Source organism: Oncorhynchus keta, chromosome 6 (assembly GCF_023373465.1).
Source record: "Oncorhynchus keta strain PuntledgeMale-10-30-2019 chromosome 6, Oket_V2, whole genome shotgun sequence".
Lineage (NCBI taxonomy): Eukaryota > Metazoa > Chordata > Actinopteri > Salmoniformes > Salmonidae > Oncorhynchus > Oncorhynchus keta.
Window position 1 is genome coordinate 40,727,391 of NC_068426.1, and position 20,421 is coordinate 40,747,811.

General features: G+C 42.4%; 1 protein-coding gene across 6 annotated transcripts in view; it reads right to left on the reverse strand.

Annotated features, from left to right (window-relative positions):
- Window positions 1-20,421, reverse strand: part of LOC118385595 (GTPase-activating Rap/Ran-GAP domain-like protein 3) — a 180,329-nt gene that overhangs the window by 96,166 nt on the left and 63,742 nt on the right. For 5 of the 6 annotated variants that reach the window (XM_052521533.1, XM_052521529.1, XM_052521531.1 and 2 more), the window contains exon 2: window positions 12,933-13,002. In XM_052521533.1, coding sequence (XP_052377493.1) covers window positions 12,933-13,002 — 70 coding nt within the window. Of the gene's footprint in view, window positions 1-12,932; window positions 13,003-13,208; window positions 13,351-20,421 lie in introns of those variants that run through there. The other variant, XM_052521532.1, reaches the window with a different exon arrangement.

The window sequence follows — 20,421 nt, forward strand, 5'->3', positions numbered from 1 at the left end:
ACATTAGCATGTAGTGTGTGTCTGTGTGCATCTATCAGTTACACATACAATTTAAAACATTAGCATGTAGTGTGTGTCTGTGTGCATCTATCAGTTACACATACAATTTAAAACATTAGCATGTAGTGTGTGTCTGTGTGCATCTATCAGTAACACATACAATTTAAAACATTAGCATGTAGTGTGTGTCTGTGTGCATCTATCAGTTACACATACAATTTAAAACATTAGCATGTAGTGTGTGTCTGTGTGCATCTATCAGTTACACATACAATTTAAAACATTAGCATGTAGTGTGTGTCTGTGTGCATCTATCAGTAACACATACAATTTAAAACATTAGCATGTAGTGTGTGTCTGTGTGCATCTATCAGTAACACATACAATTTAAAACATTAGCATGTAGTGTGTGTCTGTGTGCATCTATCAGTTACACATACAATTTAAAACATTAGCATGTAGTGTGTGTCTGTGTGCATCTATCAGTTACACATACAATTTAAAACATTAGCATGTAGTGTGTGTCTGTGTGCATCTATCAGTTACACATACAATTTAAAACATTAGCATGTAGTGTGTGTCTGTGTGCATCTATCAGTAACACATACAATTTAAAACATTAGCATGTAGTGTGTGTCTGTGTGCATCTATCAGTTACACATACAATTTAAAACATTAGCATGTAGTGTGTGTCTGTGTGCATCTATCAGTTACACATACAATTTAAAACATTAGCATGTAGTGTGTGTCTGTGTGCATCTATCAGTAACACATACAATTTAAAACATTAGCATGTAGTGTGTGTCTGTGTGCATCTATCAGTAACACATACAATTTAAAACATTAGCATGTAGTGTGTGTCTGTGTGCATCTATCAGTTACACATACACGTCAGTACATACACACACCAGTGGGTCACATGGGGAGAGGCGTTGTGCGATGAGGTGTTGCTTTATTCGTTTTTTTAAACAAGGTTTGCTGTGCACTTGCTCTACATAAGATGGTATTATACTGTATATAAGTCTGTATTATACTGTATATAAGTCTGTATTATACTGTATATAAGTCTGTATTATACTGTATATAAGTCTGTATTATACTGTATATAAGTCTGTATTATACTGTATAAAAGTCTGTATTATACTGTATATAAGTCTGTATTATACTGTATATAAGTCTGTATTATACTGTATATAAGTCTGTATTATACTGTATATAAGATGGAAGGGAGTTCCATGCACTCATGGCTATAATACTGTACGATTCTTTGAATTTGATCTGGACCTGGGGACTGTGAAAAGACCCCTGGTGGCATGTCTGGTGGAGTAAGTGTGTGTGTCAGTGATGTGTCCAAGATGACTATGCAAAGAACTTGGAATTTCCAACCCATTAATGTTTCTTATAAAAACAAGAAGTGACACAGTCAGTCCTTCCTCAACTCTTAGTTAGACTGGCATGTATAGTATTAATATCTGATTACAATAAAGAGCAAGATGTGCCTCTCTGTTCTGGGCCAGCTGCAGCTTAACTAGGGCTTTCTTTGCAGCACTTGACCATATCTTGATTATTGTCATAAGATCAAACTAGAGCCTGCAGGACTTTCTTTGTAGAGTGTGGTGTCAAAAAAAGCAGGGCATCTTCATGGTACGCATACACAGCTAACTTGGTAACCATTCCACATTGGCTACAAAGGCATACACTCACACGGTACAGTGTTCGTGTGTGTGTGTGTGTGTGTGTGTGTGTGTGTGTGTGTGTGTGTGCGTGCGTGCGTGTGTGTGTGTGTGTGTGAGAGAGATGATGTGTGTGTGTGTGTGTGAGAGAGAGATGATGTGTGTGTGTGTGTGTGAGAGAGATGATGTGTGTGTATGGATGGTGTAGGTTGTTAATCGGGGCCCTATGTGTGCTGACAGACTATGGCAGAGAGTTTAATGGTGATAGATTTCCTGAAAACTCTACAGTATATGGAGGGGTTATGAGAAGGTTATAGAGATTGGATAAGGAGGTTATGGAGGTTGAGAGGGGTGTAGGGGCTGACAGGTGTAAGAATCACATGGTGGATGCTGAAGAAAGGTCTACTCCAAACCTGTCTGTGTCTCGGCCTGCCGGACTTTTGACTGCCCTGTCACATCTCATTCCCTTCTGACTGAGGTGGGTCTATGCGCATGCGCGTGTGCATTCATGTGTGTGTGTGTGTGCATGTGTGTGTGTGTGTGTAACTTTTTGCCTTCAATGAAGCTGGTCAAATAAACAATATAAAAAATAAATAAAGAAATAGTCAGTAATAAATGTGAAGTGATGTTCTGACCTTTGGTTTGGGAAACGTTTCTAAATGGTCTCTACATGAACGACCAGGTCTTTATCAAACTGAAGGCCTTTCATTCAGGCTGGGGAGAGAAAAATGCTAAGCTGCTCATATGCTTAGTCATCCTGGGCATAAGTGTGTGTGCAGACGCACACACGCACGCACGCACGCACGCACGCACGCACACACACACACACACACACACACACACACACACACACACACACACACACACACCCATACACAAACATGTCCACGTGCATATACACAATTTACAGAGCTTTACATGAAGAGAGACACCAAAGCATCTGCCTCCCTCTCCCTCTTTCTCTCTCTCTTTTCTGTCTGCCAGTAGCAATTCCATTCAAAGCAGTTCAAAGCCTGATTGTGTAATGTAAAATATAGCCAAAGCAAGAGATAATTAAACTCATCTCACCCAAACCTGGCAGTCTTTGATAAAAAACCATCACAGATTGAATTGACAACAAATTAAGCAAATAGCATTTTATACAAAGACCCACAGATGAAAAACAAATAGAGGAGAATAGAATGAGGAAAGGCTTTTGACTCCTTGGTCCTCACTGCCCCTCAGGCTATGGCATGATGCCACACCCTTGTCCGTGCCCCCCCCCTCCTCCTCCCACACAAACAGTATTGGTTTTTCAAACCTGGAAAGTTACTCTCTCTCACTCTCTCTCTCTCGCCATCCATCTTGCTTCCTCACTCTCCTTGTCTCTTTCTCTATCTTTCAGGTGAATCAGCCCTGTGTGCATGTCTGTATGCACACGTGTCTGACTGTGCATACGTCTGTGTGTGCGCATGCACCCAATTGTGTTTGTGGCTTTGTGTGTGTGTGTGTGTGTGTGTGTGTGTGTGTGCGTGCGTGCGTGCGTGCGTGCGTGTGTGTGTGTGTGTGAGTGATTCATCAGGTCCTGCTTGTTGGTTGGTATTGATTCTGGTTACTCCGGGGTATATTTATGTGAATTAAACGTCCTCCTTTGTCTTTATCTCTTCTCCCTGTAATGAGGGACCCCTCAGGCACAGTGTGACGCTTGGTCTGCTTACACACGCTCTCTCTCTCTCAGCAGTGGTGAGTGGTGTATGGTCCTAGGAGGCCTTGTCTGCCTAATAACTGGGGCTGCACTACAGACTTAGAGGTCATATTCCCTCTTGCACAGAATAGACAACCTTGCCTAATGGACTTTCCTGTACAGGCCAAGAAGACTGTGGCTGCGTTCCAAACTGTGCTGCAGTTACACACTAGAAAAGGGTTCCCCAATAGAAAAAATAAATAAATCTGCTCAGTAAACTTGGGGGGGGGGGCCAAATAAAATCACCCGCGGGCGAAGTTGGTCTCCCCAAGTTTTCTGTTTTGTTATTTATTTTAAATGATGTTGGACATAAACTAGTGTACAATCACCAGTAAATCAACTCAACGTTATTTTAATTTAGGAAATCTGTCACACTCTTAGAAAAAAGGTTTCCAAAGGGATTATTCAGCTGTCCCCATAGGAGAACCCTTTTTGTTCCAGAACCCTTTCATGTAGTAATATGCTACATGTACTACATGGAACCCAAAAGGGTTCTACCTGGAATCAAAAAAGGGTTCTACCTGGAACCCAAAAGGGTTCTTCAAAGGGTTTGTCCCATGGCCCCTGTACTACTGGGGATCCCTGCACTACTGGGGGTCCCTGCACTAGACACTAGAGAAAAGTTCAACCCTAGATACTCATATAATATGCACTGCAATGCACTTTACTGTACATGCCAAGTAGACTGTAGCTGCATTCCAAACGGTATGTTTAGACATGTCAAAAGTTCACTTCATCCCTATATAATATGCAGTTCCAAAACACAATTATGCAACAGCATCTCTGGATGGACTCCAGTATGTGCTTGCTTGGGTGGATAGTGGATGCACTCATGCATAACATAATGTGCTACATACAGTCAATGGCCTTCTAGGCACCACTGAACTGGAGCATTTACCACCAAACCGGGACTGTCTTGTCTCATTGCGCACACCTGGTTCTCATTCCCCCTGATTAGTATGTGTATATATGTGCCCTCTTTTCCCCCTTGTCCTTGTTGATTATTATTCCATGTCTGTTAGTCTTGTGAGCACCAGTGCTCTGTTGTATCGGCTTGCGTGTAAACCTCTATAAAAATACACGGGACAAGACCCGTAATAACAGGTGCTCTTTGTTTGGGTTACAGCCATAAATATATATATATGCCTGCTTGTTTTGGGCTTCGTCCCCATCATGTTCCAGATGTACTCTATTTTGGGTAGAGAAATAAAACAAACTATTTTCATATTCGTGTGCCTGTCTCGCTGGGCCAATTGTGCACCACCCTATTGGACTCCCAGTCACGGCTGGATGTGATAGTGTTTAGAAACTATAGTGTTGAGTCATTCTATTCTCATTTACAATGGGATGCATTGCTGTTTTTTTGGTTGTGTTTTGGATTATTTTGCCCAATATAAATGAATGTTAAATAATGTATTGTGTCATTTCTTTGTCACTTTTATTGTAAATAAGAATAGAATTTCTAAACACTATAGTTTCTAAACACTTTGGGTTTGGTCGGGGTAGGCCGTCATTGTAAATAAGAATTTGTTCTAAACTGTCTTGCCGAGTTAAATAAAATAAAAAAATACATTAATGTGGATGCTACAATGATTACGATAATCCTGAATGAATCGTGAATACTGATGAGTGAGAAAGTTAGACGCACAAATATACCCCCCAATCTTTTTTTTTTTACCCCCCCTGGTATTGTAATGCTGAGAGGATAGCATGTCTTGGGGGTATGGTATTGTAATGCTGAGAGGATAGCATGTCTTGGGGGTATGGTATTGTAATGCTGAGAGGATAGCATGTCTTGGGGGTATGGTATTGTAATGCTGAGAGGATAGCATGTCTTGGGGGTATGGTATTGTAATGCTGAGAGGATAGCATGTCTTGGGGGTATGGTATTGTAATGCTGAGAGGATAGCATGTCTTGGGGGTATGGTATTGTAATGCTGAGAGGATAGCATGTCTTGGGGGTATGGTATCTGTTATTGTAATGCTGAGAGGATAGCATGTCTTGGGGGTATGTTATTGTAATGTTATGATAGCATGTCTTGGGGGTATGGTATCTGTTATTGTAATGCTGAGAGGATAGCATGTCTTGGGGGTATGGTATTGTAATGCTGAGAGGATAGCATGTCTTGGGGGTATGTTATTGTAATGCTGAGAGGATAGCATGTCTTGGGGGTATGGTATTGTAATGCTGAGAGGATAGCATGTCTTGGGGGTATGGTATTGTAATGCTGAGAGGATAGCATGTCTTGGGGGTATGGTATTGTAATGCTGAGAGGATAGCATGTCTTGGGGGTATGTTATTGTAATGTTATGTTATGATAGCATGTCTTGGGGGTATGTTATTGTAATGTTATTGTAATGTTATGGTAGCATGTCTTGGGGGTATGGTATTGTAATGTTATTGTAATGTTATGATAGCGTGGTCCTTCTGTAGCTCAGTTGGTAGAGCATGGCGCTTGTAACGCCAGGGTAGTGGGTTCGATCCCCGGGACCACCCATACGTAGAATGTATGCACACATGACTGTAAGTCGCTTTGGATAAAAGCGTCTGCTAAATGGCATATATTATTATTATATATTATTATATTATTATATATTATTGGGGGTATGTTATTGTAATGTTATTGTAATGTTATGGTAGCATGTCTTGGGGGTATGGTATTGTAATGCTGAGAGGATAGCATGTCTTGGGGGTATGGTATTGTAATGCTGAGAGGATAGCATGTCTTGGGGGTATGGTATTGTAATGCTGAGAGGATAGCATGTCTTGGGGGTATGTAATGTTATTGTAATGTTATTGTAATGTTATTGTAATGTTATGATAGCATGTCTTGGGGGTATGTTATTGTAATGTTATTGTAATGTTATGGTAGCATGTCTTGGGGGTATGTTATTGTAATGTTATTGTAATGTTATGATAGCATGTCTTGGGGGTATGTTATTGTAATGTTATTGTAATGTTATGATAGCATGTCTTGGGGGTATGTTATTGTAATGTTATTGTAATGTTATGGTAGCATGTCTTGGGGGTATGTTATTGTAATGTTATGATAGCATGTCTTGGGGGTATGTTATTGTAATGTTATTGTAATGTTATTGTAATGTTATTGTAATGTTATTGTAATGTTATTGTAATGTTATGATAGCATGTCTTGGGGGTATGTTATTGTAATGTTATTGTAATGTTATGATAGCATGTCTTGGGGGTATGTTATTGTATTGTTATTGTAATGTTATGATAGCATGTCTTGGGGGTATGGTATTGTAATGTTATGTTATGATAGCATGTCTTGGGGGTATGGTATTGTAATGTTATTGTAATGTTATGATAGCATGTCTTGGGGGTATGGTATTGTAATGTTATTGTAATGTTATGATAGCATGTCTTGGGGGTATGGTATTGTAATGTTATGTTATGATAGCATGTCTTGGGGGTATGGTATTGTAATGTTATTGTAATGTTATGATAGCATGTCTTGGGGGTATGGTATTGTAATGTTATTGTAATGTTATGATAGCATGTCTTGGGGGTATGGTATTGTAATGTTATTGTAATGTTATGATAGCATGTCTTGGGGGTATGTTATTGTAATGTTATTGTAATGTTATGATAGCATGTCTTGGGGGTATGGTATTGTAATGTTATGTTATGATAGCATGTCTTGGGGGTATGGTATTGTAATGTTATTGTAATGTTATGATAGCATGTCTTGGGGGTATGGTATTGTAATGTTATTGTAATGTTATGTTATGATAGCATGTCTTGGGGGTATGTTATTGTAATGTTATTGTAATGTTATGTTATGATAGCATGTCTTGGGGGTATGTTATTGTAATGTTATGATAGCATGTCTTGGGGGTATGGTATTGTAATGTTATTGTAATGTTATGATAGCATGTCTTGGGGGTATGGTATTGTAATGTTATTGTAATGTTATGGTAGCATGTCTTGGGGGTATGGTATTGTAATGTTATTGTAATGTTATGGTAGCATGTCTTGGGGGTATGGTATTGTAATGTTATTGTAATGTTATTGTAATGGTATTGTAATGTTATGATAGCATGTCTTGGGGGTATGGTATTGTAATGTTATTGTAATGTTATGATAGCATGTCTTGGGGGTATGGTATTGTAATGTTATTGTAATGTTATGATAGCATGTCTTGGGGGTATGGTATTGTAATGTTATTGTAATGTTATGATAGCATGTCTTGGGGGTATGGTATTGTAATGTTATTGTAATGTTATGATAGCATGTCTTGGGGGTATGGTATTGTAATGTTATTGTAATGTTATGGTAGCATGTCTTGGGGGTATGGTATTGTAATGTTATTGTAATGTTATGGTAGCATGTCTTGGGGGTATGGTATTGTAATGTTATTGTAATGTTATTGTAATGGTATTGTAATGTTATGATAGCATGTCTTGGGGGTATGGTATTGTAATGTTATTGTAATGTTATGATAGCATGTCTTGGGGGTATGGTATTGTAATGTTATTGTAATGTTATGATAGCATGTCTTGGGGGTATGGTATTGTAATGTTATTGTAATGTTATTGTAATGGTATTGTAATGTTATGATAGCATGTCTTGGGGGTATGGTATTGTAATGTTATTGTAATGTTATGATAGCATGTCTTGGGGGTATGGTATTGTAATGTTATTGTAATGTTATGATAGCATGTCTTGGGGGTATGGTATTGTAATGTTATTGTAATGTTATTGTAATGTTATTGTAATGTTATTGTAATGTTATTGTAATGTTATGATAGCATGTCTTGGGGGTATGGTATTGTAATGTTATTGTAATGTTATGATAGCATGTCTTGGGGGTATGGTATTGTAATGTTATTGTAATGTTATGATAGCATGTCTTGGGGGTATGGTATTGTAATGTTATTGTAATGTTATGATAGCATGTCTTGGGGGTATGGTATTGTAATGTTATTGTAATGTTATGATAGCATGTCTTGGGGGTATGGTATTGTAATGTTATTGTAATGTTATGGTAGCATGTCTTGGGGGTATGGTATTGTAATGTTATTGTAATGTTATGGTAGCATGTCTTGGGGGTATGGTATTGTAATGTTATTGTAATGTTATTGTAATGGTATTGTAATGTTATGATAGCATGTCTTGGGGGTATGGTATTGTAATGTTATTGTAATGTTATTGTAATGTTATTGTAATGTTATGATAGCATGTCTTGGGGGTATGGTATTGTAATGTTATTGTAATGTTATGATAGCATGTCTTGGGGGTATGGTATTGTAATGTTATTGTAATGTTATGATAGCATGTCTTGGTATTTGTGGGTCTGAAACGTTCATTACTTTAATACCAATAAGTGAATTTGTCCCAATACCTTTTGGAGCTCACTGTATACTATCTAAGGAGTCCCTGAGTACACCAAGATGGACATAGAGAGGTAGGAGGTGAAGGTATGAATCCATGTTTTCTCAGCCATAGAAATGTAATAAAAGTGGCCGTTCTAGTAATTATATTTGTATGTTCTCAGTCTTCTGTTAGAGCTGAATTGTCACACAATTGATTGATTGTGTTACATTATTTGCTTGTGTGATTGCTGAGAACACTCCCATTTACATTCAAATCAAATCAAATCAAAATGTATTTGTCACATACACATGGTTAGCAGATGTTAATGCGAGCGTAGCGAAATGCTTGTGCTTCTAGTTTCGACAATTTACATTGTGTTTTCACATTTTAACACTTTAAATTCAAATAAGAGAGCTATTTTAAACATCCTCTCTCTTAGTATAAGGACGTTAATTACAAATATGATGAATGCAGTGTGAAATGGACTTCATACAGTTGCTTAGACTCCATTGACAAATCTCCACAGTATCTACCTGTTCAATATCCGCCAATTAAAGCAGTGGAGTGAAATTGGGCTGGGTCCAGGGCTCCTCTAGTCCCATTTGGCGTGTGTATGTGTGTGCACATGTGCGTGTGTTGCGTGCCTGTGTGTGTGTGTGTTTCAGCCTGGTTAAGCTACAGGGTGGGTGCCATGCCAACCCCTCTCTCCACAGAGTAAGTGACTACAGAAAGTCTGCCACACAAAAAAGACCTGTCCACAGATTATACCCAAAATAAAACAAACAAGAATGATGTCTATTTGGGAATAGGATGCCGCCATAGTATCTCTCCTAACTGTAAAATGGTAGGTCACATGTGAATGGAGATATATATAGCAGATGGGCACACTCATTCTCTTCTATCAATCCAATGGCATTTGTACCGAATACTGCTTTATACAAATACATTGGTCACATAGTGCTTTACAGCAACAGCCTAAACCTCCAGGGGGGAGACGTGACAGTGGTAAAGACAGACTCCCTACTTCTAAACCTAAGAGACATTCACTGAACCAACTCTGATAATACAGTTGTGGCCAAAAGTTGAGAATGACACAAATATTAATTTCCACAAAGTTTGCTGCTTCAGTGTCTTTAGATATTTTTGTCACTATGGAATACTGAAGTATAATTACAAGCATTTCATAAAGTGTCAAAGGCTTTTATTGACAATTACTTGAAGTTGTTGCAAAGAGTCAATATTTGTTGTGTTGACCCTTCTTTTTCAAGACCTCTGCAATCTGCCCTGGCATGCTGTCAATTAACTTCTGGGCCACATCCTGACTGGTGGCTGCCAAATCTTGCATAATCAATGCTTGGAGTTTGTCAGAATTTGTGGGGTTTTGTTTGTCCCCCAGCCTCTTGAGGATTGACCACAAGTCCTCAATGGGATTAAGGTCTGGGGAGTTTCCTGGCCATGGACCCAAAATATCGATGTTTTGTTCCCCGAGCCACTTAGTTATCACTTTTGCCTTATGGCAAGGTGCTCCATCATGCTGGAAAAGGCATTGGTCATCACCAAACTGTTCCTGGGTGGTTGGGAGGAGTTGCTCTCAGAGGATGTGTTGGTACCATTCTTTATTCATGGCTGTGTTCTTAGGCAAAATTGTGAGTGAGCCCACTCCCTTGGCTGAGAAGCAACCCCACATGTGTTTCCTTGCAGGTAACCATGGTTGACAGAGGAAGAACAATGATTCCAAGCACCACCCTCCTTATGAAGCTTCCAGTCTGTTATTTGAACTCAATCAGCATGACAGAGTGATCTCCAGCCTTGTCCTCATCAACACTCAGACCTGTGTAAATGAGAGAATCACTGACATGATGTCAGCTGGTCCTTTTGCGGCAGGGCTGAAATGCAGTGGAAATGTTTTTGGGGGATTCAGTTGATTTGCATGGCAAAGAGGGACTTTGCAATTAATTGCAATTCATCTGATCACTCTTCATAACATTCTGGAGTATATGCAAATTGCCATCAACTGAGGCAACAGACTTCGTGAAAATTCATATTTGTGTCATTCTCAAAACTTTTGGCCACAACTGTACAGTTCACCACAACAATGTGTTCCAGATAGGAAATTGGAACAATCATGTCACAGTTTAGGTGACACACACACCCAACACACACAGCTCATTGTGAGTCAGTCTGGTGCTGCTGATAGGCAGCGTGTGGTTCTTCCTCTGTGTTAATCTGACATGGTGTGGCGTGGCATTAGCGTGGCGTTAGCTCCCACAAGAGTTACAGTCAACAGAGGCCCGAGCCACTTCCTGTCCACCCGGGGGCTATCAGCACACGCAGACAGGCCTCACACACACGCACGCACGCACGCACGCACGCACGCACGCACACACACACACACACACACACACACACACACACACACACACACACACACACACACACACACACACACACACACAGCCAATTACTAATTATAACCCCCACTGCACTAGACAACATACAGTAGGCTACACACACTAACAGCATGGAAGTGACTCATCAACTTAATAAATGCATAAACACAGGGCTGGTTAATAGCACAGTACAGTATATATTATAGGGAATATGGTGCCATTTTAGACACAGCCCCAGCCAGTTTACAGTGGAGTAGATGATGATGTCATAATCTGTGGCCCTGAGCATAGCTGTGACCTGTATCTGTGTATCTGTTTCTCTGTAACTGACCACCCTATTATTGTGAGCTATGCTACAGGGTGCTACGCACTATTAAACTGGACCAATGAACCACACCCAGACAGTCATGACTCACCTCTCTCTCTCTCTCTCTCTCTCTCTCTCTCTCCCAAACCCCCCCCCCTCCATCCCATCCATTGAGGGGTAGAAGAAGACAGAGAAGGGGAGCGGCCACAAAAAGGAGAAGAGGGGGAGATGGGAGGGGAGATGGGGGAGGATGGACACAGAAAGGAGGAGAAAAGGGAGAGATGGGAGGAGGGAATAGGGGGTGGACACAGAAAAGAGGAGAAAAGGGAGAGATGGGAGGAGGGAATAGGGGGTGGACACAGAAAAGGGGAGAAAAGGGAGAGATGGGAGGAGGGAATAGGGGGTGGACACAGAAAAGGGGAGAAAAGGGATGGGAGGAGGGAATAGGGGGTGGACACAGAAAAGGGGAGAAAAGGGGGAGAGATGGGAGGAGGGAATAGGGGTGGACACAGAAAAGAGGAGAAAAGGGAGAGATGGGAGGAGGGAATAGGGGGTGGACACAGAAAAGAGGAGAAAAGGGAGAGATGGGAGGAGGGAATAGGGGGTGGACACAGAAAAGAGGAGAAAAGGGAGAGATGGGAGGAGGGAATAGGGGGTGGACACAGAAAAGAGGAGAAAAGGGAGAGATGGGAGGAGGGAATAGGGGGTGGACACAGAAAAGGGGAGAAAAGGGAGAGATGGGAGGAGGGAATAGGGGGTGGACACAGAAAAGAGGAGAAAAGGGAGAGATGGGAGGAGGGAATAGGGGGTGGACACAGAAAAGGGGAGAAAAGGGAGAGATGGGAGGAGGGAATAGGGGGTGGACACAGAAAAGAGGAGAAAAGGGAGAGATGGGAGGAGGGAATAGGGGGTGGACACAGAAAAGAGGAGAAAAGGGAGAGATGGGAGGAGGGAATAGGGGGTGGACACAGAAAAGAGGAGAAAAGGGAGAGATGGGAGGAGGGAATAGGGGGTGGACACAGAAAAGGGGAGAAAAGGGAGAGATGGTAGGAGGGAATAGGGGGTGGACACAGAAAAGAGGAGAAAAGGGAGAGATGGGAGGAGGGAATAGGGGGTGGACACAGAAAAGGGGAGAAAAGGGAGAGATGGGAGGAGGGAATAGGGGGTGGACACAGAAAAGAGGAGAAAAGGGAGAGATGGGAGGAGGGAATAGGGGGTGGACACAGAAAAGGGGAGAAAAGGGAGAGATGGTAGGAGGGAATAGGGGGTGGACACAGAAAAGAGGAGAAAAGGGAGAGATGGGAGGAGGGAATAGGGGGTGGACACAGAAAAGGGGAGAAAAGGGAGAGATAGAAGGAGGGAATAGGGGGTGGACACAGAAAAGAGGAGAAAAGGGAGAGATGGGAGGAGGGAATAGGGGGTGGACACAGAAAAGGGGAGAAAAGGGAGAGATAGAAGGGCAAAAATAGGAATAGAATGTCATTGGAAGTGGGTTACTCACCAGCTCGACAGAGCCATAGTGTTTTCGGCTGAAGTCTCCACGCCTGCAGCCCAAGTCCTCCGAGGCAGAGCTGCAACACAGACACATGGTGATCAGTCTTTCCTCTCCCTCTCCTCCATAAGGAGACTGACACACTCACTGACTCGCTCACTCACTCCTACAGGTGGCTGCTTGGCTCTACCTCTCTCTTTCGCTCTCTTTCCATATATCTTTCTTTTTCTCCTACTATCCTCCTCTCTCTGACACTATTCCTCTCCTTGTTAACTTATCACTCACTGTCTTTTGCTCTCTCTTTTGTTGTCGTCCTTCTCTCTCTCCATCTCTCTCTGCTCTCTCCAATTCTAGGTACCTCTGTTCCTCTTCATGTTCACTTCCCTATCTCATTCTCTCTCTTGTTGTTGTCGTTGTGTCTCCCTTCTGCTCTCTCTCTCTCTCTCTCTCTCTCTCTCTCTCGTAGGACTAGCTATCCAGCAGTAGCAGCATGGTCCAGCCCCAGTCCTGATTGAGAGGTGGGCCCGAATTAAGACAACCCCCCTCTTTCATGTTCCAATTAAGCCTGTCCAACCACAAACAAACAAAACCATTGTAATCCAGAACCACAGTCAAGAAACCATAGTGAATCACAACCACATATACAAAACTATTTTTCAATCTGACCATTCAAAAGACATTCCGCCACTGTCTCTGAATCATATTTGATTTCGCACACTGTTCCGAATAGCATAGTTTCCATAGGGGAAATGATTCTGCTCCACTAAGAAGTACAGTACAGACAAAGCATCAAACCCTTGAGAGCAGAGCAAGAGTGATGTAGTCTCACAAGTCATACATGGGCAATTCCGTGATAACAGAATTATGTGGATTTTTACGAAACAAAAACCTTTCAAATTTAAGTTTAGCTACACAACTCTATGCACAGTCACACATTTTTTAAATGTCTACTTCGACAAAAACACATTTACTGGAAGAACTATGTAGATATAAAGTTTGGTAACATAATTTTTTAGGTTATTGAACTACAGTAAGTGAAGTGGATTTACAGCTGAAGTTTACATACACTTTAGCTAAATACATTTAAACTCAGTTTTTCACAATTCCTGAAATGTAATCCTAGTATAAATTCCCTGTCTTAGGTCAGTTAGGATCACCACTTTATGTTAAGAATGTGAAATGTCAGAATAATAGTAGAGTGATTTATTTCACCTTTTATTTATTTCATCACATTCCCAGTGGGTCAGAAGTTTACATACACTCAATTAGTATTTGGTAGCATTGCCTTTAAAATGTTTAACTTGGGCCAAACGTTTCATGGCTACCTGCCAATGACTGGAACGAACTACAAAACTCTCTGAAACTGGAAACACTTATCTCCCTCACTAGCTTTAAGCACCAACTGTCAGAGCAGCTCACAGATTACTGCACCTGTACATAGCCCACCTATAATTTAGCCCAAACAACTACCTCTTTCCCTACTGTATTTATTTTATTTATTTATTTATTTTGCTCCTTTGCACCCCATTATTTTTATTTCTACTTTGCACATTCTTCCATTGCAAAACTACCATTCCAGTGTTTTACTTGCTATATTGTATTTACTTTGCCACCATGGCCTTTTTTTGCCTTTACCTCCCTTATCTCACCTCATTTGCTCGCATCGTATATAGACTTGTTTATACTGTATTATTGACTGTATGTCTGTTTTACTCCATGTGTAACTCTCTGTCGTTGTATGTGTCGAACTGCTTTGCTTTATCTTGGCCAGGTCGCAATTGTAAATGAGAACTTGTTCTAAACCTGGTTAAATAAAGGTGAAATAAATAAATAAAATTGTCCATTTGGAAGACCCATTTGTGACCAAGCTTAAACTTCCTGACTGATGTCTTGAGATGTTTCCTCAATATATCGACAATTTTCCTTTCCTCATGATGCCATCTATTTTGTAAAGTGCACCAGTCCCTCCTGCAGCAAAGCACCCCCACAACATGCTGCTGCCACCCCCGTGCTTCACGGTTGGGATGGTGTTCTTCAGCTTGCAAGCCTCTCCCTTTTTCCCTCAAACATATCGATGGTCATTATGGCCAAACAGTTCTATTTTTGTTTCATCAGACTCGAGGACATTTTTCCAAAAAGTACAATCTTTGTCCCCGTGTGCAGTTGCAAACCGTAGTCTGGCTTTTTTATGGCGGTTTTGGAGCAGTGGCTTCTTCCTTGCTGAGTGGCCTTTCAGGTTATGTCAATATAGGACTTGTTTTACTGTGGATATAGATACTTTTGTACCTGTTTCCTCCAGCATCTTCACGAGGTCCTTTGCGATTGATTTGCACTTTTCGCACAAAAGTACGTTCATCTCTAGGAGACAGAACACGTCTTCTTCCTGAGCGGTATGACGGCTGCGTGGTCCCATGGTGTTTATACCCAAATACTAGGTCTTGGCTGATTTCTTTTGATTTTCCCATGATGTCAAGCAGAGGCACTGAGTTTGAAGGTAGGCCTCGAAATACATCCACAGGTACACCGCCAATTGACTCAAATTATGTCAATTAGCCTATCAGAAGCTTCTAAAGCCACGTGTCACGCCCTGACCATAGTTTGCTTTGTATGTTTCTATGTTTTGTTTGGTCAGGGTGTGATCTGAGTGGGCATTCTATGTTGGATGTCTAGTTTGTCTGTTTCTGTGTTTGGCCTGATATGGTTCTCAATCAGAGGCAGGTGTTAGTCGTTGTCTCTGATTGGGAACCATATTTAGGTAGCCTGTTTTTTCATTGTGGTTGATTGTCTATGTTGTGTTGTGTGTGTTTGATTAGCGTCACGGTTGTCACTTTGTTGTTTTGTAGTGTTCAGTTTTTTCCATTAAAATGACGAACACTTACCACGCCGCATCTTGGTCCCCCTCTCTATCTCCAGACGACATCCGTGACATCATTTTCTGGAATTTTCCAAGCTGTTTAAAGGCACAGTCAACTAAGTGTATGTAAACTTCTGACCCACTGGAATTGTGATACTGTGAATTATTAGTGAAATAATCTGTCTGTAAATTTTTTTGGGGGGGAAAATGACGTGTCATGCACAAAGTAGATGTCCTAACCGACTTGCCAAAACTATAGTTTGTTGACAAGAAATGTGTGGAGTTGTTGAAAAACTACTTGACTCCAACCTAAGTGTATGTAAACTTCAGACTTCAACTGTAGTTCTAATACCTTTCCAATACTTTTTCTGGTAGATTTTTAAGATGTAAAATTTTTGAGGGAAAAAATGTACACTGAACAAAAATATAAAAGCAACATGTGAAGTGCTGAAATAAAAAATCTCAAGATTTATTGACAACCAATTTAGCGAGCATTTCTCCTTTACCAAGACAATCCATCCGCCTGACAGGCGTGGCATATCAAGAAGCTGATTAAACAGCATGATCATTACAAAGGGACAATAAAAGGCCACAAAATGTGCAGTTTTGTCACACAACACACAATGCCACAGATGTCTTAAGTTTTGATGGAGCGTGCAATTGACAGGTGTGGCATATCAAGTAGCTAATTAAACCGTATGATAATTACACAGGTGGACCTTGTGCTGGGGACAATAAAAGGCCACTCTAAAATGTGCAGTTTTGTCACCACACAATGCAACAGATGTCTCAAGTTTTGAGGGGGTGTGCTGACAGCATGCTGACTGCAGGAATGTCCACCAGAGCTGTTGCCAGGTAATTGAATGTTCATTTCTCTACCATAAGCCGCCTCCAACGTCCTTTTAGAGAAGTGGGCTGTACGTCCTACTGGCCTCACAACCACAGACCACGTGTAACTATGCCAGCCCAAGACCTCTACATCCGGCTTCTTCATCTGCGACCAGCCACCCGGACGGCTGATGAAACTGTGGGTTTGCACAACTGAAAAATGTCTACATAAACGGTCAAACGGCATCGCGTGCTCGTCGTCCTCACCAGGGTCTTGACTTGACTGCAGTTCAGCATCGTAACTGACTTCAGTGGGCAAATGCTGACCTTTGATGGCAATCGGCACGCTGGAGAAGTGTGCTCTTCACGGATGAATCTCTCTTTCAACTGTACCGGGCAGATGGCAGACAGCGTGTATGGAGTTGTGTGGGGCGAGCGATTTGCTGATGTCAATGGGGTTATGGTGTGGGCAGGCATAAGCTACGGACAACGAACACATTTGCATTTTATCAATGGCAAGTTGAATGCACAGACACAGCGTGATGAGATCCTGAGGCCCATTGTCGTGCCATTCATCCACCACCATCACCTCATGTTTCAGCATGATTAATGCACGTCCCCATGTCGCAAGGATCTGTACACAATTCCTGGAGGCTGAAAATGTCCCAGTTCTTCCACGGCCTGCATACTAAACCAGACATGTCACCCATTGAGCATGTTCGGGATGCTCTGTATCGATGTGTACGACAGCGTGTTCCAGTTCCCGCCAACATCCAGAAACTTCGCACAGCCATTGAAGAGGAGTGGGACAACATTCCACAGGCCACGATCAACAGCCTGATCAACTCTATGCAAGAGAGATGTGGTCATGCTGCATGGGACAAATGATGGTCACTCCAGATACTGACTGGTTTTCTGATTCACGCCCCTACATTTGTTTTAAGGTATCTGTGACCAACAGATCCGTATTCCCAGTCATGTCAAATCCATAGATTAGGGCCTAATGAATTGACTTAAATTGACTGATTTCTTTATATGAACTGTAACTCAGAAAAATCTTTGAAATTGTTGCATTTTGCGTTTTATATTTTTGTTCAGTATATATTAGCCTTAATAAATTTGAAAAAAAGAGACTCTTAGCTTTCATTTGACAGCCAATTTGACCTGCTTTTATGAACTTCACATGTTGGTGCTCGTGTCCTGTTACATGGAAATGCCTATATATTGCATAGTACCGGTATTCCTACAACTATACTTTCCAGAGAAATACTGGAAATCAAGGCTAAGAGATGCAGCAAGGATTTCAGTATAATACTGTGGTGGATATGACTATGAGAGCCAGTCACACGGTGGATAGTGTCTGTGTTGCTGTGCTGTCATCCTACTGTGTTGGATAACATCAAAGTGCTGCTAGGTATACTTAGAGGTTGAAGAGGACAGGATGGTGTGAGATAATCTCTCCGTCTGACAGTTTGTGTGTGTTTCTCTGTACTGTATGAGTGTTTGTCTAGCTGCACAGAATGTATGTGCGTGTGTCCTGTATGAGTGTGTGTCTTGACTCCTCAGTGAGTAGCCGATCATTGCTGTTCCATTACCATGCACTACAGTGAAAGGTCTGATTGCAGTGTTGACACCATGGACAGGCCTGCCTATTGTCTGCATTATGCTGTGTGTGTATGGTAACGGTGAGTGAGTGATTATGTTATGCATGTGTGTGTGTGTGTCCCTTTCAACAGCATCTCTCTGGCGGTGTGTGTGTGTGTGTGTGTGTGTGTGTGTGTGTGTGTGTGTGTGTGTGTGTGTGTGTGTGTGTGTGTGTGTGTGTGTGTGTGTGTGTGTGTGTGTGTGTGTGTGTGTGTGTGTGTGATATGACCTGTTGGTGATACACTCGTCTCCCATATTGTATCTGTGAATATAAACATAATGTTATGAATATGTCTGAGTTGATATGCCAACATCTCTCCTCCTGGTGGATATGCATTTAGAATAGGGGTTATAATGGTTATGTGTAGCCATGCTTATGGATAAATGGACTCAGTATGTGTCATCCCCCCCTCTCTCTGTAGAAAAGGGTGGGGTCTGCTTCTAAAGAAAAGACCCTCCATCTGTAATAGACTCATCTAAAATCCTCTCTTGTTTTTCCTCATGTCTACTCTTTCCTGTCCTTCACCTCTCCACCTCTCCTCTGGGAGAAGGAGGGATGAAAAAAGCAGGGAGAGCGGGTGTGTCCTGGAGGGGGATGATAAAAGCAGGGAGAGCGGGTGTGTCCTGGAGGGGGATGATAAAAGCAGGGAGAGCGGGTGTGTCCTGGAGGGGGATGATAAAAGCAGGGAGAGCGGGTGTGTCCTGGAGGGGGATGATAAAAGCAGGGAGAGCGGGTGTGTCCTGGAGGGGGATGATAAAAGCAGGGAGAGCGCGTGTGTCCTGGAGGGGGATGATAAAAGCAGGGAGAGCGCGTGTGTCCTGGAGGGGATGATAAAAGCAGGGAGAGCGGGTGTGTCCTGGAGGGGGATGATAAAAGCAGGGAGAGCGGGTGTGTCCTGGAGGGGGTGATAAAAGCAGGGAGAGCGGGTGTGTCCTGGAGGGGGATGATAAAGGCAGGGAGAGCGGGTGTGTCCTGGAGGGGATGATAAAAGCAGGGAGAGCGGGTGTGTCCTGGAGGGGGATGATAAAAGCAGGGAGAGCGGGTGTGTCCTGGAGGGGGATGATAAAAGCAGGGAGAGCGCGTGTGTCCTGGAGGGGGATGATAAAAGCAGGGAGAGCGGGTGTGTCCTGGAGGGGGATGATAAAAGCAGGGAGAGCGGGTGTGTCCTGGAGGGGGGTGATAAAAGCAGGGAGAGCGGGTGTGTCCTGGAGGGGGATGATAAAGGCAGGGAGAGCGGGTGTGTCCTGGAGGGGGATGATAAAAGCAGGGAGAGCGGGTGTGTCCTGGAGGGGGATGATAAAAGCAGGGAGAGCGGATGTGTCCTGGAGGGGGATGATAAAGGGATGGGGTCCGACCTATTTCCCTTCACTCATCCCCTTTAGGTTAATGAAAAAAAGCTAATCCTTCCATACCTCTATCCTGCCATCCCCTCATCACTGGGTTTATGGTAAATTGGAAAATGCAGCATAAAACATGTATTTTATGAAGGTTACAGGTAAGGGTTAAACTGTGTGTGTGTGTGTGTGTGTGTGTGTGTGTGTGTGTGTGTGTGTGTGTGTGTGTGTGTGTAAAACGTACAAAAACAGATAAAGCATTTATATTTGACTGTCATTCTGTTACCAAACTGTACAGCTGCACACACAAACAGGGGTTAACCTGTAACCTCCATACAATACGGATCCATATCGACAGGACAACAGTGGAAAGTTTTAAGTTCCTTGGTGTACATATCACAGACAAACTGAAATGGTCCACGCACACAGACAGTGTGGTGAAGAAGGCGCAACAGCGCCTCTTCAACCTCAGGAGGCTGAAAAAATGTGGCTTGTCACCAAAAACCCTCACTAACTTTTACAGGTGCACAAACGAGAGTATCCTGTCGGGCTGTATCACTGCCTGGTACGGCAACTGCACCACCCAAAACCTGCAGGGTTCTCCAGAGGGTGGTGCGGTCTGCACAACGCATCACCGGGGGCAAACGTCCTGCCCTCCAGGACACCTACAACACCCGATGTCACAGGAAGGCAAAACAAGATCATCAGGACAATAAATAAAGATCATCAGGACAATAACCACCTGAGCCACTGCCTGTTCACCCTGCTTCCATCCAGAAGGTGAGGTCAGTACAGGTGCATCAAAGCAGGGACAGAGAGATTGAAATACAGCTTCTA